Source organism: Lissotriton helveticus, chromosome 11, assembly GCF_964261635.1.
Source record: "Lissotriton helveticus chromosome 11, aLisHel1.1, whole genome shotgun sequence".
Classification (NCBI taxonomy): Eukaryota; Metazoa; Chordata; class Amphibia; order Caudata; family Salamandridae; genus Lissotriton; species Lissotriton helveticus.
The window spans coordinates 367,335,514-367,360,158 of NC_136072.1; the positions used below are offsets into that span (position 1 = coordinate 367,335,514).

Consider the following 24,645-nt stretch of genomic DNA (forward strand, 5'->3'; position numbering starts at 1 on the left):
TACTTTTTTCTTAAATATTTAACAGTTTTATTATTAAAATATCAATATGCCAAGTGGAATTGGAATGACACAGCAGTCTCAATACTTGGACAGCATAGCAACACGAATATTAATACAAATAGACTCGCTTACACATTTAAATACTTCTTATAACTTAAAAATAAACAATACACAAACTGTCTTTGGCGAAGGGCTTCACAAGCGACCAAAATTCACAACACACTTACACAAGGAAATACCAATATTAGTAAAAAATATATTATGTTTCTGTGGATTTTTTTATCGCTGTCACAATAGCTTGTTTTTCACTTAAAACAATTCGTTCTTGTAAACAATGGCGGGGTATTCGGCGAATGCATTCAACCAGCGACTGCATCCCCTGGGAATGGGAAATATATATTTATATTTATAGAGAGAGAGAGAGACAGAGGGAGAAAAAGAGATAGAGAGAGAGAGAGTGGGGAGAGAGAAGACAAAAAATGAAAAGTGTTGAAGAAAAGGGTATACATTTACAACATTGATAAGAGGTGTTCCACAGCCCTAAATCCCATGTTCACTGCTTTGACTCGCTTCAGGTGTCTCAAGTAGGCCTTCCTTCTATTGATTTTTTATTAGGCACCACCAATAGGCTAATAGCACAGTGCCCGAGAAATTAGACCTCACATATTCAGATTTGTCCTAACTCTTGTTTTAGTACAAAAAATCCCACACGTAGCTTCCTCAATCCCCCAATCCTGCCCTACAGAACCCTCTATTTCACTAAGAGATATTCAATGACTCTAACTGTGTGCCTTCTACCGACCTACAGAACCCTCTACTATTCCAATGTTAAAACCCTCACACAGCTCTGACAATGCACATCAGTCCTTCTCTGCACAGCTCTTCATGTTCTGAGATATTCTTACAGGAACCACAAAGTATATCTTCTCTGGCCTGAAGAACACCTGCCCTCCCAGTTCTGAGATACTTCTACAACTCTACCCAGGCACCTTAATCCAGACCTGTAGACTCTTCTACTATTCCAGTATTGAGGTTTCCAAACAGCTCTCCTCAATTCAATCCCGGAAACTCATCCAGTTCTGAAATCTTCTTCCACTATTGCCATTACACCTCAACCCCGACCTGCAGAACTGCTAACTGCTCCAGTATTGACAGTCTTGTGCGGCTCAGCCAATATACTTCAGTCCTGTCCTGCAGAACCCTTCCTCTGCCATTGATATATTTCCCCAGGTCTAACAAGTCATCATAATCATACACTGCAGGATGCTCAGTATTCTAGACCTGCCCCAACCTTCAGCAGTATCTTATGATTTTGTCTTGTAGTGCCCATGCTAACCTGTCACTATGCTGTTAAGTATCTACAGCTCAGCAAGGCACGCGTTTTTTATACATCTGGAAATATCCTGCTTAATAGAAGGAGAAGACAGGCCCTTCAATCTGTAACTTTCATGAGCCTGAAGTAGAAGAGGGTAGGGCACAGGTGATGAGAACGCCTACAACAGTAGCTACTAAAAGCCTCTCTGCAAAGCAGTTGCACAATGGCGGACTGCAGAATCAGAAGAACTTAAAGACAGAAAAGAGGAAGCGGAAAACAAAAAGAATGAGGCTGCAGACGGACATGGAAAGGGCTGATAAAAACACCTGGGCTATATAAATAGTTGTCTTTCCTTTCCGATTGTTTGTTTTACAAAAATAGATAATAAGTGATCTATTTACAAAAAATGCTCATATATCCGAATCCAGCTGTTTGGTCCATCTTCAACAATGGGGGCCATGCAGTGTAGAGATTCTTGAATCATCTCTCCCCATGTTGGCCACCCAAGGCTGTCCAGGCAAACATTGCCAATAAAAGACTGGCTTGAGTCTTCCCCAACTTAATCTAAAATGGTCTCTTCCAGGAGCTCTTCTTTATCAACTTCTTTCGAAATGAAGATAATACAAGTGAAGAGTTTGTATCTCAGAAACATTCATCAAACCTGGGGCCACCATTCCAGGAAGTGGGTGAATAAAGATAGACCAACTGGAAATTATTCCTTCCTTGTCACTCTTGCTGATGACCCTTGGCACTTCCCAAAGGTGATCCAGAGTCCTGGTGTCTTAGAGAAGAGAGGACAAACACCTTGGCAGGTGATCATCCAGTCCTGCTGAGTCCCGTGTAAGATATGCTCCTGGCTATGCAGCCAACATTCAGGCACCAAATCAATTTGGATTGCAACCTCCTTTTTAGCCTTGTGGCGATCCATCTAACAATCTGTGCCCCGGCATTTGATCTCTGTTCCGGAGAATCCAGGGCTTTCGCTCTCGAGTCTTCAACCATCAGTCTCCATGACTCCTAGCTCTCGATACTCTTAGCTTGAGGGCGAGTTGCTGCTATAGAGAACTGCACCCAATGCCAGCCAAGTGAGCTCATGGCTTTCTCACTATCCTGTCTTCACAGCATAACATCTGCAGGCAGGGAGAGTGGCAGCGGTGTGGAAGATGACACAACCGGAATCCGCAATACCTTGCATGCTCAGATGAGTATCTCCACCATGTCAGAGTGATCTAGGGTCCGGTTGAGGGTCAGCGATGCCAAGGTCTCTGCAAAATAAGGAAAGGAAAAGATTATAACCAAGCCTCATTTTTGTATGCCAAGGTAACTTATAAACTAGCACTCATAGCCACAACCCACAAGGACAATATCATCATGAACCACTAGACTGCTGAAAGATTGGGTGAGGCAGATTTCTGCCGCAGACACAGAATAAGACACTGCTGTCTCCATCGGACAGTCCAAACCAGAAGACCGGGAATGTCTGTTGAAGAGAACCCAGAAGACCAGGCTGTTTCCAGTAGAGAACCCAAAAAGCCTGTCATTCTAAAGCAGAGAACACTCAAGATGCAGTCTCTGGAACTGAACTCATCCTTTCTTCTGCTGTTAAGCTTGTGCACAAACTGTTCATTATCGAATTTAACAGTTATTGGCCATGGGGCAGAAGACAAGTAGCAGAGAGTATTTGTATTAAAATGCAACAATGCAATAATGGATAGTTGCTGAGACTAGCTAATGATTCTTAGAGTTTCCATGACTCACTCTTAAACCAGCCATTGGGGGTTGGGCGGCAGGTACACCAAGGAAGTAGATTATTGCAGGAGAGCATGTCATGCTCATATATGAGGAGCTGCCAGTAGGAAAAATGAGCACCAGGCCTGAGCCAGTCCCGCAGCAGATCTACTAGCAACACAGCTCCATCTATGGTCGTGGAATTCTTGAAGTAAGGTCTATGTAGTGTGAGGAAATATTTGGAACTGATTCAGGGAACAAATAACCCACTCGAGTGACTAGATAGAGCCCGCACACCAGTGTTGCACATACATGGATTATAAAGTTTTATCTACCGCAGTTTGAATTTACGTCACAACACCTTGATTACATTGGCTAGGAGAAAAAAGGGTGCGTATTGTAGGGTGGGCGGAATCGAGGAACTAGCATTGAATATTTAAAATGCCTGTGGCTTGGAGCCATCCTACCACACAAGCACAAAACCAGCGCAGGCTGCTCTGAGCAAATACCAGAGAACATCTGCTTCCGTTTTCCGTTTCATCCAACCCAAAGTGTTTCTTCAAATATGCTCGTAAATCTTTATGGTTGTAACTCTTCGTGGGGCTGTTGTTTTTTTTTCGTTCTGCACAGGCTCTGTCCAGTATGTGGAGAAGGGGGCATTGCAATCTACAATGTGTCCCTAATAGGAAACTGGTCTGCGCGCCCAAATACAGCAGGCTCGTGCAAAGCGTTAATGAGCTCGAGCAGCATTTCTAAAATGCTGGTCTGTCACGGTCCTCTGTGTTCCCCGTGTCAGCAGCACAGCAGCACACTATGGTTCCTGTCCTGAGCTTTCACTTAAAAATTCACTGCATTGGGGTCGCAGACTGCCAGACCCTGCTCTCAATACACATAGAATACCAAGAAGTGTAAAAGGGATGCCCAGGAGGAGTGAAAATGTGGAGACCCAAGGACGTGGAGCCACATTGTAACCCTGCCACCAGACGCAAATCCAGTTCAACGGCGGGTATGTGTGACCATGGCATGCCCCCATATTTCCTTGCGCCTCAGTCGTATGGGCAGTCATTGCCTGGAATGAGGCCAATCAGCAGCTGAAGCCGATGGGCGGCCCCTTTACAGACGATGAAGTGGTCCTTTCCACTCGGGGCTTTGCCATTGCGTGGAGCAGGCCGTCAGCCCCGCGCATGCGCGCTGTTCCGAGGTGCGCGCGGCACGGATTCCTGGGCATTACTCACCGGCCGCAGCGAGAGTACTCGGCGTCTACCTCAGCTCTCAGCTATGCAGGGCTCGGCCTTTATCAGCCTTGGCGGGAGCGGGCGGAGGGTGGGGCTGGGAAGAATTACAGGTGACTGAGTTTACGGAGCGGTGCTCTCATGGGGCACGCAACATCACACCACCCAGGCCCACTGACGTGTGGGCGAAGGCCCAGGACAACCGAAAAGGGCAAGACTAAGCCATCGTTTTTATAGCATTTACCGCTGATGGAGTAAGTGGAAAAATGTGGTTCTTCATCAAAATTTCCGACAACATTGGACACTAAGGTGCGTTTAGTTCAGTACGAGTGCAGCAAAAAACATGGCATGTTTCCAAGTCGTGTACCTGGCTGCTTCTGAAATGGGAGCTCAGTCTTTGTGCCCACTCACTTTTGAATCGCGTTGTGGGTGCCTTTTGGAGTCCAGTGGAGAGCTCTAAGCCCCCTTCAAGCTCGCCTTGTATTCATGACAAAACGCCCAGGTTTTTATTTTTTATCCATGACAGATTTTTTTTTAACTTGTCCTACCTGTGTACTCTGTTCTAAACTTGTCACTGTTTAATATGTGGTCTCATCAATACTCTACAAACATAACCGACTACCCTTTAACCACTACTCACTTCACTGTACTTATTAACTTTATCTGCCTGGTATTCGACTCCTTTCTTTGTGTCTGTTGCACAGCAGATCAAACTATAATGGCAGTGCCCAAATATTTACATAGCGCCTAATTTCAATAGCCAGCCAGCCAACCCTTCTGAAGTATATGTGCTATGGGATCTGAGGCACAATGGCATGCATTTGTTCATTTGTCCATGGTCAGGTGGTAAAGCTAAAGTTAGAATCCATGTCACCTAAAGTTTGGGGACCCGATTCACAGAACTAACTTAAGACAAAATCCAAACTTACTACCATTTTGGTATTCACAGAAGGCACTTACTCATTTTGGTATTCACAGAAGGCACTTACTCATTTCGGTATTCACAGGACTCCTAAATGCCTTCTGTCAATACCGAAAGTCTTAAAGTTAGGATTTTTCTCAGTTTAGTAGTAGTAAAGTTAGGACTCCTAACTTTAGGGCTCCTAAGCTGAGAAAAATCCTAACTTTAAGACTTTTGGTATTCACAGAAGGCATTTAGGAGTCCTAAAGTTAGGAGTCCTAACTTTTCTACTCCTAAACTGAGAAAATTCCCAACTTTAAGACTTTCGGTATTCACAGAAGGCATTTAGGAGTCCTAAAGTTAGGAGTCCTAACTTTACTACTCTTAAACTCAGAAAAATCCTAACTTTAAGACTTTCATTATTCACAGAAGGCATTTAGGAATCCTAAAGTTAGGACTCCTAACTTCTGTGAATACCGAAATTAGTAAGTGCCTTCTGTGAATACTAAAATGAATACGTGCCTTCTGTGAATACCAAAATGGTAGTAAGTTTAGGATTTTGTCTTAAGTTAGTTCTGTGAATGTGGCCCACAGTGGGTAATTCTGCCTTAGTTCATTATATACACACCCTTTGCTCATCCTCCTAACACCCATGTATCTTTGGCTATACTCCCTCCTGAAACACTACTAGCAAAGCGTTTTGCATAGGTGATCTCGAGTACGGTGAGGGGGGAACATTAGCTTTTTGTTTGCTCTTACCTAATGAGGACGCTGCAATGCCACTCAGTTGGTGTTCCAGGCCCGTGGTAGCCTGCTCTGACGCTCGCTCAGTCTGGGTGCTTCCATCCTTACTGCCATGTTTAGAATGCCCGGTCTGAAGACCATTCGAAACTGCTGCTGTCTCCACCGGCACTAGTTTTTCTGTCAAAATAAAAGCCAAGAGTAAGCTTCAAGTCTAAGGCGTTTAGTTAGCATTCTACTCTACTGCATGTGTCAAACATTAAGCCAGAAATCGCACAATATGCACTATTCAGGGTGACACAGAGAGCAATGATAGAAAGACCAACAGGACTATCTAATTCACCTAAATGGATGTCTCCATTACTGTCACTGAGCATGTAAGGCATTCCAGATGCGAGTGAGAACTGAGTGGGACTCTATTGAACTGTGTGATGTCAGCGATGTGATGAAAGGAATATGGTGAGAATCTGAGCAGATAAACTGAACCTCAAATCTGTAACCTTACATTTGCGCTATATCTACAGTGAAGTCAAACAACCATAGACTGTCCACCTACCTAAGCTCCCTCTGGGTGCAGTGTCGGCAAGCCTCTCACGGAGTTGGGGTCCCTGCCAGCTCTGGGTACTTAGTGCAGCAAAGATGGACGGCACTGACTTGGCTGGCCGCAGGGGGCTCTGGAGTGCCCTACCATTCTCCTTACGGGTGCGCTGATGAAGGACTTTGATGACGGCGTCCTTCTCTAGGATCTGAGCATGCAGAGTTTTGATCCTGGAAGACGAAAAGGAATAACAAGGGTTAGAGTCTGGTCATACACAGTGACCACACTAGGTCTAACATGCAAAATCATCTGATTTTCTTTGCAACAATTGTTTACATTTCACCAGTGAACAGAGGGGCCCTTATACTTTGTATGGCAACTGAATAGGAACCTTTACCTCTTGGTGTGCCAGTTGTTTATGTAACATAAGTCAAACTTTAATGAGGGTTTCCTATCTGTACTCGTCGTTGACCAACTGTAAAAGTATGACAAAGCCTGATGGCAGGGGGGAGGCTGTATCACTTCACATATATCTGGTGGACTAATGACTTTTTATGGAACCTAATGCAACGGTTTGCGTCTGTACACACACACACATACACACCTGTTTTCCATCTCCTGATGCCGGTGGTTGGCCATCACAAGGTCTTCATTGAAGCTGCTGTTGGGTGAATTCCGTGGCGAGTGGTTGATTATGGTTGTGTCTCGCTGTGCAGCGGCTGTGGCAGCAGCATCCATGGCAAACTGCCTCATGGTGCACTCTTCCAGATACTTCTGTTCCCACTTGGTCATGTCCGCCTCCAATGCTAGAATATGCTCCTCCTTCTCACGCAGCTGTGCTGATAGCAACGAGGGGCTGAGCTCGGGGCTGGCACCGCTCTGCATCATCGTTTGCCTCTTCATGGACAAAGCAGGAAAGTGTGGGTTAGAGTAAATTTCACAACTCTTTTTTCCCTTTCTACACTAATGCCAATTGAGATGTACATTGAGCCACATTACACTTATAACTTTTGAAAAAGTTCTTACGATCCACACTTTCTACAGTGTTCTTAAAGCATAAAATATACAAAATTCTGAGATGGCCCTTTTCATCTTGAAATAAACACATTGAGGAAAAATAAAATAAGATACGCAATATAATATATTTTTATATTTAGGGAAGCTTTTCTGATGATTATGCCCTCGAAAGAAGACAGCTCTTCTCTCGGGATGGGAACTGTGACAGAAGTTTAATTTTTCAGAGTGGTGTCCAGAGAGAAGATGAATATACGCCTTTCTCACCTAGGAGAAGACCACGGGAAATATATCTTTATTAGGGATGAACCCATACAAGGAGATATGTCTTCTGCAATGTTAGAGGCTTTCAGCTGAGGTGTTCCCATAGGTTGTAGAACTAAACTGAATGAAGACTATTATAGGGTTGCTTTGGCCAGCCAAGATGGTGACTTTCAGCACATGATGTCAACACTCAGACCTGGGCCAGAACAGAACTCCTGGCCATGCCATCTTGACCACATAAGACCCCAAGAGAGATCAACTCACCTGCTGGGATCTTATGATCTTCAGCTCCTGCTCTAGTCGGGTGCGCAGACGTGTCTCAAGCTGCTCTCGCTTCTCGCATGCAGCCTGCAGCTGGCTCAGGGCTTGCTGCAGCCGCTCCACCTTCTCCACGTATGCCCGTTTCTTTCGCAGCTCGTCTTCCATCTTGACCGCCCTTGTCTGTGCATTGCTCAAGGCCTGCTCCAGGAGCTCAGCCCGCCGACGTTGGTCCTCGCTCGCCCGCCGCAACAGGGACACTTCCCTCTCGAGCTTCTCGCGCTCCTGTTGTTCTTCATGGTCTAAAAACGAGAAAAAAAAGATATACCCTTGAGCCTGGTACCTGAGGGGTGAAACGGCCACAGTTCACATGCAAGAGCAGATTCTCACGGTAGACGTCTGAGCCTGGATTTCTTTCCTTTTAACCGTAGCATCACAAAATTAACCAGACAGCCTAAGACAAACACTGAGGCAGGCACGTGACATAGGGTGGGGAACACAGTGCGAGGAAGGCATCAGTTTCAGGATGCAGATCCTGGACTGACTGGCTCCAGTTCAGTCTCCGCATTCCCTCTCTGGGCAGAGATCCACGCCCCACCCCAGGAAAGAGGCAAAGCAGTGGAGCGGGACTTGATTACAGGCGAAGGACGTCAGGGAAACAACCTTCAAGGATTAACAGCACGGCATGTCTTGGACAACGACGTCTGCAGCAACCAGGGGAGAAATATCAGGCCACAGTGACATCGATGACGGCATGGGTAGACACCACGTAAAGGGGCGTGTGCAAGAGAATGGCAGAGAAGCTGCGACAGCTTTCTGCAAGCACTCACAAAGCACAGCATCTTGAGCCTTTTTGTGGGAGCACTACTTGAGTTGAATTGTGTGAGACGCTTAGAGAACTTTCGTTGGTCTACATTGCTCCAGAAGGTGACCATCACCAAAGCTTTCTGTTTTTTAAGATCCTGTTCTAATCTGATGGAATGCCCTTATTTGTTACAGTGTCGCGGGGGGACGGGGGTCCTTTAATGTTGTGAAGTGTGAGCCTGTATGACAAAACAGATGGAGACCAACATTGGGGAGAGCCGGGTAGATAACTGACTCTTGCCCATCCCCATAGATTCTAGTCCTTTTTATATTGCCATTCAAAGCCGAGGTAACTAGGCCGCCCCAGCCGGTCTCGCTGTCCTACATGCTTCTCAGATGCAGCAGCCAGTTGCAAACCCTAAATGATCCTGCCAGCCACCCTTGTGAACGAGTGCTGCGTCTGGACTGGGCAAGCCAGACTTTCTGCCCTGATTTCGGCATCAGGATCCGACCCTGGGGGTGCGGGCAGAAGAGAAGGCTTGGAAGCCCGGAGCACACAGGGCACGAGGCCCGAGAGCAGGGCCTGCCACAGTCACGGGGGAGAGGGCAGCAGGAGGGAGGAGGTCAGCTTCTGGGAAGGGCGGGAACAGCCCTTGGTATGTGTGGAATTCAGGTCACGCTGAGCTCGGGGCTGATTAATGGCCGACCCTGAGTGCCAAAGCACAGCTCAGTGTTCCCAGGGGGACGGCAAAGGCATTTGTAGGAGAGGGCTCCTCCTCAGAGGGGGTTGTGCCTGCCCCCCTCCCTGACGCCGCATTGTTCCTTTCTGAAGGGCCCTGGGAAGCAGCTGCAGTACTGTTCGGTCTGTCCTGAGGAACGCTTACCTTTGGCAAACAGAGGCAACTCTGCCAGTGCACCCCAGTACTGGTATGTAGACCTCCTTGTTCCAGAAGCGTGACCCCCAATAACTACGCTATCGCCTGTGCTAACTTCATATCCTAGACTCAAACGGGTCTTCCAACGCACTTCAATGACGTTTTCAGTCCGGACACACGGTTCAGCCAATGGCCCTTAATCTTGAGCTGAAAATGTTTCAGCTGTACAGGGAAGTTTTAATGCATGGGTAAAGTGGTCTCTGGCCCAGGCCCCCAGCCTTTCAGGGGCCCCCTGATAGAGCCAGCTCTGTTCTGCAGAGTCTTGCCCTGATAACCTTAAATCATTCTTAAACATATTGTTTTGAATTAAAGTTTTACCTTAATTTATTTTAATGTGGGTGAAGTGTGAGAGTCTATTACAGACATTTTGCAGATACATGCTTTTTCTGGATTCATGCAACTTCCATAACATCAAAACATGACCTCCCATGTGAGAAATGGGAGGGTGTCACAGAGATGATTTGCAGTAATATTAGTGAGCCACCGTTGCACTACAAAATTGAAAACACAGAGAGTCCCTGAATATTAGATGTAAACACATTTAGAATTTGGACCAGTGCACCAGTGACCTGGCCAAAGAGTGCGTGAGAGAGCTGAAATTGGATCATAAATTGAATGCTGTTCCATAAAGGCCCCCAGAATTAGTTTGGCCCAGGGGCCCCAAAATCTTTAGGTTGTCCCTGCAGCAGTGGGGCCAGTAAATAGCTCAGTCACCACACCTCAACCATTAGTCCTAGTTCAGTAGTTCTTCCACACAGATCTGGGGGCGGGCGTTATTGAGCCCCAGCCTGCAGAACTCCCTGCTTTTTTCGTAACCAAATCATTTTACAGCGTACTCTGCCAGTGCACCTCACCCCCCACCTGTATCAATTCCCGATGGAAGACGCACTACAGTGGGAAGCCCCATGTGAGGAGTACATGGCATTGGGGGTTTGTTTTATAGAGACGTCATTTTTGGTCAGATCCACAGTTACTGGTTGGGCCCCAACAGAGCCACTCAAACATGGGAGACCCGCATCGAGAACTTACGCTGTGCAAGGAGCTTTGCCACCGTCCCTTGACTGTCATCTCGCTGTTCCAGGGTCTTAACGGCCAGATGCTTGCTAGCAGTCTCCAAACGATCTGTTCAAAAGAAAAATAAGGGAACACGGTTAGAAATCACAAAATGCAGAAAAAAACTGGTAGTTGCTGCAGGCGAGAGGACTAAGCCAGACCCATTTTGCAACTAAGCTCAATGCTTATACATATAGGCACTGCAGACACTATCCAGCCACTCACATCAGACACTATCCAGCCACTCACAGCGCAGAAGCACACTAACCTATATAGCAAAGTCTGCAGAATGTGTCCATCTACAGGCTCCGTATAGGCCAGCCTACTGCTGTACACTGTCCTGCCACCATTGGCTGCATTTCTCCCTTATACTCTTCCATCTCACCACGGTGCCTACCTCGGAGCTCCAAGTTGAGGTCCTTCAGCCGCAGCACCTCTCCCTCCAGTTTATCGCGCATGGTTTTCTCCAGCATCTCCCGCTTGCTCGAGGCCTTCATCAGACTCTCATAGTCCTCCGAGATGCGTTCGATCTCTGTTTCCAGCTGTGACAAGAAAGTATAGCTCAGCATCATGGCAGCATACTAGAGGATCAGCCGCGCGTTGCGTGGAGGGAGCATGCGCAAGCTTTAGCATGCAAGAGGGCATGTGCAAGGGTTGGCATTGTGAGAGACAACTACAGCTGGTTTACTGTGTAATCCGTGAAATGAATAATCAAAATCTACGCACAGGAGATACATTGTACATCATGAGCTGGACTTTGTGGGCAACGACCTCAACGTTAAAGAATCCACAGAACTTAATTCTAAGGTATACGGAAAACAAGATGATTTCAGGTATGAGATTAAACCAGTGGCCTGAAGAAGAATGTTTTAGAGTGAGGCCATTGCTAAATGTTAAAACCCCACACAGTGACAGCCTTGAGGTACCTGCACTGGTTGTAAAGTGGCTAAACAATCCAGAGAAATGGACGTAATAAAAAATCCACCACCTAAAAAAAATACGGATTTGGAGTTTAATTTATAGACTAATCGATTCACCTCTGCCTCTTTTAGCCCTGCTTTATATGTCTGTTCCTTTGTTTTTCTTCCCTACTTTGAAACATTTCCCCCCACTTATAACTTTCTCTCTGTTCCTTTCATCCTCCCCTTCCTTCACCCATTGAATGTATTATTACTTTTCCCCGATTCCCTTTTCCTCTTTCCAATTCCAGTTCCTACACACCAAGCCCCTCTGTCTTCATCACTCCATTCACGCTGCTTCTGCTTTTCCTGCTGCTGCTCATTTCCCCTTTCCACTTAATTTTAGTATTTTTTCTTGTTCCCCTTTAATTTCTTTCTCTTGCCTGCCTTTTTTCGTTCCCGTCCCTTCTTCCCTGACATCCCATGTTTTCTTGTTTTTATCCTAACTGCTGGCCTTCCGTTATATATTAATGTAGAGATCCCCTCTAGTCCTCTATAGTCTGTTCCACTGTTGGCCTCAGTAGCGACTCCCCTACTGACCACCTGCTCAAAGATGAGCAAACATGGCACCTTCAGACCCCCGTCACCGTGGCATGGTCGACCGTGCCTTTGACACGGTCGACCATGCCACCTTAGTCGACCGTGTCACAGCTCTGGGCATAAACGGTCCGGCCAAGGATCTCATTTCATCTTTCCTGGCAGACCGTACCCAGACTGTAAGGCTGGGAGATTTCTATTCACCCATCTCTGCACTTCCTTGTGGAGTCCCACAAGGTTCCTCGCTAAGTCCCATGTTATTTAACATCTATGTAGCGGACTTAGCGAGGGTAATAAAGGAATATGGAATACGGTTAACATCTTATGCAGATGATACCCAGCTGGTCCTGGGCATTCACAAGGACGGCTGCACAGTGGCAGCCAACTTTCAGAAAGCTATGCTTGAGGTCAGCACCTGGATGGCCTCTAACTGTCTTAGACTCAACTCGGGCAAGACCGAGGTTATGACCTTTGGAAAACTCTCTCCAGAATGGTCGACTAACTGGTGGCCGGAAAAGCTCGGCCACCCACCTGTCCCAGTGGAAAAAGCCAGAAACCTGGGAGTCATTTTTGACAGCAAGATGGTCTTCGACCTGCATACAAACAAGGTTGTGTCGTCTTCATTCTTTATCCTGAAAAAGATAAAGAAGCTGCTGCCTTATCTCCCTCCCTCAGCTGGGAAGACTTTGGTTTCTACCTTAGTCTTCTCCAAAATGGATTACGGAAACGCTCTCCTTCTCCACACCCAGAAGCGAGTCATAACAAAGCTGCAATCCATTCAGAATGCGGCAGCCAGGATTCTCCTGAGCATTCCTCGCCGCAATTCTACCACTCTTGGCATTCGTCAACTCCACTGGCTGAGAGTTGAGAGCCGCATCAAATTCAAGGCACCCTGTATTGCATATAAGGCAGTACACAACATAGGACCCAGGTTCCTGACGGAAGCCTTTCAGCCATATATTCCTAGACGGCAATTAAGATCGGCCAATACCAACCTTCTCACTGTGCCACGTACAAGAACCGCCACCTGGGGAGATAGACGTTTCTTGGTGGCCACCCCAAAGCTCTGGAATCTTTTGCCACAGTCCATCAAATCTGCCCCTAACCTGATGAGCTTCCGCAGGCTCCTAAAAACGTGGTTATTTAACCAGTAATAGGATCACTGACCCCAGTAGCTCCACAGCGCCGAGACACCCCAGGGTATTTGTTGCGCTATAAAAATTACGAAAATAAATAAATAAATAAATAAATAAGTCAATCTTGCACACAATGGTTCTTCAGTAGGCGGTTGGGAATGGGACCAACTGCTGGGGTGCTGGTGAAAGAGTCTCTGTCCACACAGGCCCACATGTGCTGGCTCTGTCATTGTGCTACAGCATGCCTCGGTGACTGGCAGCTGTTTTAGCACGTGCAGGGGGTGCTGTGTGTATGTGGCTATGTCCCGGGGGACAATATACAAGAGCAGGCCAGTTATCCCCGCCACCTGCTGCTCCATCTATGGCTTTGTTGTGTTTCTTCATTCAGTCTTCTATAAAATTTAGATACAAATTCCTCGAGAAGGGAGCGCTTGAGAACGTCGCCCTCACGTCAGAGACAATTAGTCTGACTGAATGCAATGAACGACACTGTTACAACAGTACATTCCTGCAAGCAAGGACAGCGCTCTCAATGGCCCAAAAGCCTTGCCTGCTGAAGCCTCTTGCCTTACTTTAAAAGGTTCCCAACCAAAGGCATGAGAAGAGACTTTTTTTCTGACCTAGGGAGGTCTCTGGTATTCGTGTAATAGTACCCCACACATCTCCGCCACTGAAATTCATTCTTGACCTGCACCACCCTCTGCTATTCTAGTCTTTGAACTGGTCACACGGCTTCGCCAGTGGATCTCAACCCTGACCTCTAGGAGCCTTAGATGATTACAATTTAGATTAATTGAACTGCTACCTTGAAGGTACCAGATCCAAATGACAGAATGTAATTAATTTTAATATGTCTCACGTAACATAAATGTATATCAAGTGGACATCCAAAAACTATGGGATGACTGGTAAATGTGAACCAGAATTGGACACCCCTGTTCTGAAAGCTTCAGTTTACTACGCATGCAGTGTCCTGTCAAGCAGCAATCGATCAAACTCTGTGTCCTTGCAGTCCCATACCTTCTGGATACGCCCGGCTTTCTTGCTGTAGGCCTCCACCTCTCGTCGCAGCTTCTCATTTTCCCTCAGCAGGACATCCATCTGGGCCATGTGACTGCTGGCGGTGGCAGCCTGCGCTGTAACGAGGGCTTCCATGCCAGCCGGCGTAAGGGATGAAAGGGGGCTGTAGCGTAGGGCAGGAGATTGCGCTGGTGGCGGTGGTGACTGCTGCTGCTGTTGCACATATGGCATTTGGGATTGCACCACCCTACAGGGGAGACATCAGAAAAGATACACTTGAAGATCTGTACTGACATGAATCAGACATCCAACTCCAATCGAGCACTATCGTGTCACATGGGCTATGGATCTCGCAATCTGATTGGGGGAATATAGAAGTTTACAAATGTTAGGAACTATATTTCAAAGAAAAAAGAGGCGCCTCCAATTAAGAAATAGGCTTCCCACTGACAAGAAAATAATACAAGGCAATAGCAAATTATCAGCAGAGAACACCCTCTCTATACTTATGAAATGAAAACTGAGCAAAAACTGGGCTCAATAGGAGATAAGAGCTTTTGCAGTGGTGCAAGCCAAGCAATATTTACAAGGTATAATGTTATGAATTTTGCTTTTTCAGGACTTAGAGAACAATACCATGCCACTGCACATAAAGATGAAGTCAACCAACCAATAACCAATTACAGAAACGTTTTACTCCCCAGAAGAACAGGAGTAGACAGGCTATAATATTCTAAACAATCCATAAAAAACACAATTATGCTCTGTTGTTGAAGTTCTTGCTCGTTGTGGAACTGTGAAATGGTCAAATATGAAATAAATTTGCCTAAGAACTCCCAATTACCATTGTCACGCCATTACCTACCACCAATAATCAGCCATCAGTACCTAATATTAAAAACTAGCCCTATCAGTAAGAATATTCATGTCCGACCAACACAGCAAATCAAGTTGTATTCCTAGATAAGCATGCAGCAGTCAAAGAAGCCTCTTTGTTGCAGGCATACTGTTCTACTGTGACAGTTGTCATATCTCTTTCTTAAGATACTAATTTTGGTTGGACAGAAAGCCCCAATCTTAACGCACATGGATTCCTAGGATATGCAACATACTGTGTACTATTTAAGTTGGCTATTTTTGACGTCCGTAGCTAAATGAAGTTGGGGCCATTCTTGCTCTGGCGACAGTCGGGAACTCCTGGAATCTAAGATGGCGGCCGCCGCCAGGGGCTAGCCTCCTCAGGCATTTCCTACAGTCTTCGCCTGTCTGCGCACGTTGTTCTAAAACGAGAGACTAGAATTCCTCGGCAATGAGCTGACCCCCGAACAATAAATAAATATGTCCTTCTCTTTTGTTCCCTTGGAAACCGGGGCATTTCCCGTCCAATATTACCGCTTCCTGTCAGTGTCCTACAAGCCGGGGGAGAGTTCACGGCTCATTCATCCAAACTATAGCTGTGCACGTACCCCTGCTAATGGGACAAAGCACTTTCACTACTGTTGGGAACGTGATGGGTGCAGCATCGATTAAGTAAGTGAAGATTTTTATATGTATGGGTACCATCAACAGGAAAGGAGAGTACTGAGAAAGGCCACCTTCCTTAAAGGTGGTAGGGAGGGAGAACCACCAAGCACCCCGCCCCCCGACGGGGTAGCTGCAGCAGTGAGTATAATGAGCAGTTGGACAGTGGCAGAAATCAGACAGCTCAAGGACTAGGTGCCTGTAGTACCAGCACGGACCTGCAGTATTATTGGGCTATGAGACAGAGTAAAAGTACTTTATGTACTGTGCGACAGTTAGGGTCACTCACGTCCGCCCTGGAAGGGACTGAGGGACTTCAGCGACTGTGGCAGAGCCGGCCCCTGTAATTCCCGCCTGGACTGTAGTTAGTGTGGGGAAGTGCGTCCCTACACCCCTCTCTGACACACATTAGGGGCTGTGCGAAAGTGAGCACCATCTCTCACCTGCAGGTCTGCTGAGCATGCGCCGTGTGTTTTCCTGCACTTCCCTCACAGTGTAGGCACTTGGTTAAAGGAACTGAGTCCACCACCTCTTCCTGTCGTTCGTGTAGGGGGTGGTGTCCTCAAAGAGATCTCTTGTTCTCGTGTGACTGCATGGCCTGGAAATCTAGAGCTTCAGTATGAAGGGATGTGACGACAGAGTCACTTTTCCCGTCTCGCCTCCCTAGGCTTTCACTCTCCCACATTCCTTGTGGAAAGGAGCCTGCTAGACTGGCATGGGAAAGGCAAAGGGCCATAGATCCTCGCACAAGAGCAAACAAGCCCAAGAGGGCACGGGCAGGCCCAATAGGTGCCACTGGTGTGACGCCAACTCTCACTGCTTGTGAGCACCATTTACTTTGGGCACCTGTCTAACAGGTCTCACTGGGAGGTGCATACTTCATTAAGGTCCTAACGAAGGTTTTATGGATCCTGTTTTTTTACTCTTGGGAAACTGTATTGCATTGGCACTTAATAATGCTCCTGTGCAAATACACCTAACCTCTGCCTGAAGCTAGGAGGGCTGGGATGGCAACGTTTCACCAGTGCCTGGATTGACGTTAGTGCCCGTTCTCCCAGCAATATCTACACTTAAATACCTAGCCCTACTCTGGGTTCCACAGCCGTCAACATTCCCTTACGCCTGCCTCCTCTTGCACCCTCTGTCTCTGTGGGGACATCTTGAGGACCACTCCAAGAGCTTTTTGTTTCTTGTTTCCAAATGGAAAATAAACTAAAAGTTGAAACATTCTCGCTGTTCTGATTAAAGTTCAGGAACTGGTTAAACCTCTACATAGATAATGTGATTGATTGATGCTAAATGGTAACCATAAAATATGATCTATAAAACTTCACTTACCTGACTTCAGGGTGATGGTAGAAGGGCGCGTCTCTGGAGTAAGGCGTAGGCTCTGGCTGGTACCCCCCATGGTGATCCTGTTGGTATGCTGGATATCCCGGGAGAGCGCTGTGTCCCACCTCGGCATAAGGCCCCTTGGAGGTTGGAGGCTGGTGGTGCTGGTGCTGATGCCTGGGCAGCTGTGGGTAGCTGTGAGAGGAGCTGAGCAGGCTCTGGCTCTTGGCGCCAGCGCGTTCCAGGGATAGCTGCATGAGACGCTCACTCAGAGACCTCACGTGCCCATGCTTCAGTTCTCTCAGGGACTCCTCTTGGTAGCTCTCAGCTGGTTGGGTGGCTGGACCACGCTGAGCGGCATAATATTGGGATTGAGCCTTGGCCTCCTCATAAGTGGGCAGCTCTTCCCCTTTGTGCTGCGACTGGTACACCCGGTACATAGGGTTCTCTGTGTAGAAATGGTCGCAGTGGTACTCCTGCCCCTGGGGCTCCTGGCGCGTAGACTGTGGCACAATCTGGCTCTCCTCCTGGTTCAGGTTCTCCAGGCTAAGGCGGGGGCTCCCAGGATTCCCGCCACCTCGCAGGGCCTGCTGCTGTATGGCCAGCAGCGTGCGGTTCTCCGTCAGGTTGCCATACCTCAGCTGCTCCTGGATGAGCCGGTGAAGGACGGTGCTCGACGAATCCTCCGCTGTCCTCATCATGGATCAAAGTGCTGGACCGGCGAAGTGGGGAAAAGAAAAATCTTGAAAAATATCCCTTAAAAAATTAAATCCAGAGGCTCCAAAGACCAAAAACACCTTTCGGAGACCTGGGGAAGAAAACAAAGACAAACGTCACACACAGAGCATGGAAAAACTCACCACTAATAACCAACCTCGAGTTTAACTAGGACTGCGCTTACTCCAATTCTGAACAGCATTACTGATACAGATTCAGTCAAAACCATACCTTTTAACAGCAAATGCTTCAAATATGAACGAATCTTCCTATGATAGGCCTCTTGTGAAAACAGTGGGGCTTAGAGCTCTGTACGCGATATCTAGGCAGATTACTACTACTCAAGGCGCACTAGACCCAGCAAGCCTACCACACAGCATGCACACAGGTATTTCAGCAAGGGCCTTCTGTACTGTCTATGAACAAAGATAAGTGTTAGGATACATTCAATTAACAATCTAGTATTGCCATGCCCCGTAATGTTGTGACGCAGTGCCGAACCTGCTTGCGCATTGACCATTGGTTGATGATGCAGCTGCCAGTTCGAACTCTCTTTCTCATTATTATACCTGACCAATCAAATCTCTTCCTCGGATCGACTGTCATTTGTGCTTCCCAGAACAAAGCAATAGCATGTGCATGAACATGTCACCAGAGAATGCTATATGGCCCACAGCTGGGCCATCATAAACATAGATGCCCCTCTAGGTTTTTTTTTAATAACAGGTCAATTCAGTGTTCGAATTCAAAGGGGTGCTTATCACAGTGCTACAAGTGGCGCAATCTTGTATACCATAGATGTTCTCATACAGAAGGCCAACTCACACGTTGTCTATTTAAGAGAGAAGGTATATGAGCCGCTCTACCTTGGGCTTCCTAATCCTCTAGAGACAAAATATGCTTGCCTATCCTACAAGAAGCAGGTTCTTCTAAGCACCTTAACACCCTTCCGCTCATATATTTGGCGACCCCTCAGTACACCGTCTACCCACATACGTTTTCACTCAAAATGTTCCTATGAAATATTCAAAACACTTCTTTACATTTAGGATTCCCCAGACTTCGCATACAGGTTTGTAGGCGTTACTTTCCACTCACCCCTGAGCACAAAGGGGGTCCTCCTCAGAAAAGGTATACAAACGTAGGGACCTCCTCGTGCCCATTGACAATGTAGGCCTCTCTCTACAGAGAGGAGTACCCATAACACTAGGGAAAGGTCTCATTATAGGCTTGTATGTGTCCACCAGGATAACCACGGCTTCTGTTAACATATAAACATATAGATAGATAGGTATGGTACAGAAACATCACTGTACAGATTTAGAAGAGGCCCTCCTGGTTCCCTAACACACAGAAAGGCAATGCCTCATAAAGTTCTAACGCAGATCTTCTTATGGGAATAGCATATGTATAAAGAACTATTAAGCTGTGGGGGGACAAAACCGACCGCAGTCCACTGCCCTGAAGATTTGTTTTCTCTTTTGGCAGGTTTTCTTTTTACAAATAAATATCGAGATTTTTTGTGATTATCAAACTCACAAACATTGCACTTCGCCGAACATCAGATGTATGTGCCATTAACACGTCAGATATGTTCACACCCTGGCTCAGTGTTTACCTGGCACTCTTTCTCGCACACAAACACACGGCCTTCTTCTGTGTTCACATCAAATAGCTGTTGGTTTTCGGTCTCTCTTCGCCGGGCCAGCTCCTTTGTGCTGTGAATACCTCGGGCCTGACATCATCCCAGAGGCATTCAGGCAGTTAGCATTCCGGCTGAATGGGGAACAAGGCCTGGATAATCTGCAGGCCACGCAGAGCATTGCACATAAGGGAGAGGCCCGACCGTGCCCGGCCTGGGTACGTAGAAGCTGCACCTGTACACAGGCCCGCCAGAAGCAGCCTGGGACGGGGGTACGGGGGCCTGTACAAGGGACGTTGTCTTTGAAAGGACGGATGAATGCAGTGGGGCTGGGTAGAGCCACTCAAACGTCAGGGGCACTAACCTGCCTAAAAAACTCAGACTGCCTGGCATGTGACTGGTTCTACCGGCCTTTCAGAGGCACCGGCGAGTGGAGAACTCCCCAATTTGCCTGCCATGTGACTGTGCTTCCCAAGCCCCACAGGCCTTTCATTCGCATTGACATTCTGGAAATCTCCTCACGCCAAACACCTCTACTTCCGGACAGCCCTGCCACCCCCATACAACACTCCCGCCGTGGAACATTTTTCAGCTCTCTCCGGGAGTGTTGCAGCGTCTCTGATGAAGGGACCTGACAAGCACATGACGCAGGCAAACCTGTCTCTCTTGAAGTGTGTCTAAGAGGGAAAGTATGCGAGGCGGGCCGAAGAGGTGAGCAACATCCACCCAGGTGAACATTGAACAACACAAGCAGCCGTGAGATAAATCCACGCAGAGGCCGCCATGTCTCCTTCCCAGCCTTGCACACTAGATGGGCTGCGCACGGGGTGCGTTGGGAACGTGGCAGGTAGATTTCTGCCTTCATTTCAAAGCGCTATACTCAACGTTTTCCTTTTCCTTCTAACCATATTTACCCTACGTAAGTCATACCTACGTTGCATGTAAACATACACAGGTATCGACATGAAATCTCATTGTAGCTACGTGTCCATATGTCTCTGATTTATTCAAAGCAAACATCAACACATAATAAATACTATGTGGTTAAATTACGAAAAGAATCATTTTAGCTTGAAAAACAAAATAACCAAAGAGGTTTCCTCTCGTCCCATACTGCCACCAGGCACCCCCAAAACAAGAAGAGCCCCACACGTGTACACCCTCCGACGCCAACATATGCACACCTGAGGCATTTGAGGTTCACAGAGCGACGTGGTCCGGCTTAACTGATACATGTATACCTTTTTTCAACACGTGGCTGGGGGTGTACACGATTTGCTATGTTATGTCTCCAGTCAACACATGGCTGAGTAATGTTTTTACACCCTCGTTATATGCAGCAGCACGCTGAAACTATGTTTTTTATTTTGTATTTTATTTATTTTATATGTTGAATGAAATAAGCGTTATTTAAACCAAAAAACACAAATTCTGATGCTGCTGTTCATTGCTGTAAAGTGCAGGGACGTAGCTTGTATTGGTGCAGCAGGTGCAGTGGCACCGGTCCCTGAAGCCTGAAAGGCCCTCTGAACCCTTTATTTATTTTTTATTTTAAAAGTTTTATATAGCGCTAGCTTGACCCGTGGGTATCAGAGCGCTTTACATATACACAGGAAATAAAGGTTGCATTACAAAGCAAGATCGAGGAAGCAAAAAAGATATAGACAAACACATAATAATTAGGCAAACAGTGCGGCGGATGAGACAAAACAAATGTTTTTTTGTGTGCTGTGTTTTATCATTCACAACGCGGCCACGAGGCATATTTCCCTTCTTGCGCTAGGGCCCATAACACATTGGCTACGCTACTAGCAAGGTGGCACTTGGAGTGCACACCGGTTGACGCGTTGGTGCATGAGTGAAATAACAGCGGCTGGATGTCCCCCTTAAATCAATCTAAAAACAAAGCATTTGGCCTCAGTTTCCTCCAGCGCCCTGGTTAAGCGCCTTGAGGTAATTCAGATAAAAGGATGTATGCAAGAGGAGCGTGCACAGCACAGAAAACACAACATTACACGATAAAAATAAGACACGAACATGGAACCTCTTAGGCCAACCAAAGAATACTGTCTTCACTCATGACAGAGTAGTAATACATAACATCGTACCCTACAGGAGTTGCCGCAGTCTCTATATTCTATGTACATAATTCCCGGCGCGCGAGCAATACAACAGAGCGGTATGTAATGTATGCTTACCAAACCATAGCAGAATGCGCGGAGGACAGGCAGGGTGTTTCTGGATTCCTTCCTGGCTGTGGTGCAGACTGCCCCGCTGCCGTGTGTCCCCGGGGCTTGTTCCTGTGGGGTGCTCTGGGCTGCAGTGCCTGCTGCTGAGGTCCTGCCTCTCCGCCGCCTGACACAGCTCTGAGCTCCCCGCAGAGGCAGGAAGGCTTGTTCAAGGGCTGAGCTATGCCAGGAATGCGAGCGGTTCAGGCTCCCCTTGGCATCAAAGCCGAACCACAAATAACCTTCCTTGCTCCCGCCCAGCCGGCCCCTCCCCCAGCTCGGTGCAGTGCCGCTGGCGGGCCAACAGGAGGAGCCAGTAGCAGCCTTATGGAGACCCGTGTGGCATTCACCCAGAGAATGCTAACATCAAGTTCACTGTATTTGTGTTTTTTATTTTATTATTTGCATAGCTCAGAGTCCCCCGGGGCAACCTCTGCAAATTTTAAAACAACACGAACAGGTTTCAACAGCGATCTGTTAGAAAACGGGTATATTTTGTAAAGCACCGATCTCAATGAATTGTCGAGTGTTAACAATGGGACAACCCCTTTCACTGTAACGAGGCGGAGAGAAGGGCTTCATGGCGCCTGGTTGTGCGCCTCGAAGGTCCATGGAGCTCGCACACGCACTCTGCGTAAGCAACGTTCTCGCGGTATCAAAACGCATCCTTTCTCTTGACAGCATCTAAAAGTGATTTCGAGCTCCATCATTTTCAGAGGCATCAGATCTCCAAACATTCTTACTCCATCGCTAGTTTCTTTCTCTCATGCTCTTTATCACTCCTTCTGTCTTTCTCTTACTTCACCTCCCTCTCAGCCTCCCCACTCCCTTTACATCTATCTGCATACATGCCAGCATTTTAGAACGAGAAAGTGGGAGATTTGGAGGTAAAAATAAGGTAAATCTATTGTCCCAATTGACTTCTATAGAAGCAGAGACTTAAGGAGGGAGACAGTTATAATAAAGCACATTCATTTTGCTTTACACATCGGGAGTCTCCCGCGGGAATCGGGTCGATTGTCTTGTACCCATCTGGGTCTCTATGCCTTTTCTCTGGATCTTACTTCATTTCCCTCGCTTAACCCTCTCTGTCTCCCTCTCCTCTTCTGTCAACCCTCTTACCTCTTGCTTTGTCTGAACTAGCTCTGCCATAAACTCACCGATCTAGGGAAGGAGATGTGGACACATGGCCAGAGCTGCATACCTTGGCAGTGGGGGAAACGGTGCATACCTTGGAAGTGCGGGGAGGCGGGTCGGGGGCCAGGTTCCAGTTCCAGCATAAATCAACACACTGTAGTTCTGAGCAATCACTTAATCTCCCAGTGTCTTCAAAAACATGAACCTGACCTTGTGTTACATTATCCGTCCGGTGCTCATGAAAAGCGCTCAAATGCCCTCCGTCCCAGTAAGCAACATAAATAAAAATTATATATATATCTATTCACTGAAAAAAACCATAGGTTTCAGGCCTGATATAGTTGGGAATTAGCATTTAAAAAACCTTAAAAGTTCACTGAAAAAAACGTAGGTTTTAGAGTTGTTATAGTTAGCTGGACATTTCACTCGTACAAAACCATTGAAATTTCTCCGATTAAGGGACCTATTATGATGGCGGACGGACCTGCGTCCGTCTGCCACCCCCGAGGTGGAGGGACCGTCCGCAGGGGCAGTGGCGGTCCCTCCATTGGAATTAGGATGTGACCGCCACCCTGGCGGTCACATCCTGTATATTTAACATTGCTTGAAGCAGCACCCGCCGCAAGGTTAAAAAGGCATGCTTTGCATGTGCATGCACAAAGCGGCAGGGACACTTTTTGGAAACTGTTCGTGAGGTCTTACCTGGCCCTTGGTCACCCTGCTGATTTTCTGCGTCTTCCTGCTGGGAGGAAAAACCCTAGCGCCTCGCCGGACCCGCTTCGCGGGTCCCGCAGCGCTTTCTGGTTCGTGACGCTGCTGGCTACTGGGAAACTGTTGGTGAGGAGTGCGGGGAGGTGATTGTGTCGGCGGGGCTGCGAGTACAAGACAGGGACTCCAGTGCCCAGGAGTCCCTGCGCGCCCAACCAGTCTCACCTGGGCTGCTCTCCCCGCTGGCCACGCCCCCCGCCAACAGAGTGTAAAGCGGACTCTGCCTACGGCGCACCGGGACACTTTTTGGAAACTGTTCGTGAGGTCTTACCTGGCCCTTGGTCACCCTGCTGATTTTCTACGTCTTCCTGCTGGGAGGAAAAACCCTAGCGCCTCGTCGCAGCACTTTCTGGTTCGTGACGCTGCTGGCTACTGGGAAACTGTTGGTGAGGAGTGCGGGGCGGTGATTGTGTCGGCGGGGCTGCGAGTACAAGACAGGGACTCCAGTGCCCAGGAGTCCCTGCGCGCCCAACCAATCTCACCTGGGCTGCTCTCCCCGCTAGCCACGCCCACCCGCCTATCACCCAATGAGACTGCTGTATTGTTTGTTTAAAGGAGACTAGTGCTACCGCTTCGCGGGAGCGCAGCGGGAGAAGCCCGGGACAAGGGCGGGACCGTCTGTGGCCGTCCGGGGCCGACGGAGGCCGGGCTGGGCCACCCCCCCTGATTTTGATACCTAACGGATCTTATATTCCTTAGTACCTTGTTGTGCTATATATGTGCTCACCAGTAAGTGTTGTTAAGGGCTGATAACCTTAAGGAATGCCGGAACTCTCAAGTAGCACCGCCCTGATGACACCACCGGGCGATGCTGAGCTAACAGTTATCGGTCCCTTGGATAAATTCTTTAACCGTCCACTTCAGT

General features: G+C 47.5%; 1 protein-coding gene across 1 annotated transcript; it reads right to left on the minus strand.

The window, feature by feature from the left end:
• AMOTL2 (angiomotin like 2) lies at positions 1-22,015 on the minus strand. The gene is made up of 10 exons (XM_078665799.1): positions 21,846-22,015; positions 17,295-18,096; positions 14,436-14,682; positions 11,181-11,325; positions 10,760-10,852; positions 7,998-8,293; positions 7,060-7,352; positions 6,474-6,685; positions 5,936-6,097; positions 1-2,580 (listed from the first exon to the last, which is right to left on the minus strand). The coding sequence occupies exons 2-10, from the start codon at positions 17,987-17,989 to the stop codon at positions 2,513-2,515; spliced, it is 2,211 nt and encodes a 736-aa protein (XP_078521925.1). The 5' UTR covers positions 17,990-18,096; positions 21,846-22,015; the 3' UTR covers positions 1-2,512.
• Between the last annotated feature and the right edge of the window lie 2,630 nt (positions 22,016-24,645).

Excerpts from the sequence above, each read along its gene's own strand:
- AMOTL2 (XM_078665799.1), bottom strand. The coding sequence starts at position 17,989 with ATGATGAGGACAGCGGAGGATTCGTCGAGCACCGTCCTTCACCGGCTC. Across the intron at positions 6,686-7,059 it reads CATCAGGAGATGGAAAACAG|GATCAAAACTCTGCATGCTC; the intron begins GTGTGTATGTGT and ends TTCGTCTTCCAG. Across the intron at positions 6,098-6,473 it reads TGCACCCAGAGGGAGCTTAG|AAAAACTAGTGCCGGTGGAG; the intron begins GTAGGTGGACAG and ends TTATTTTGACAG.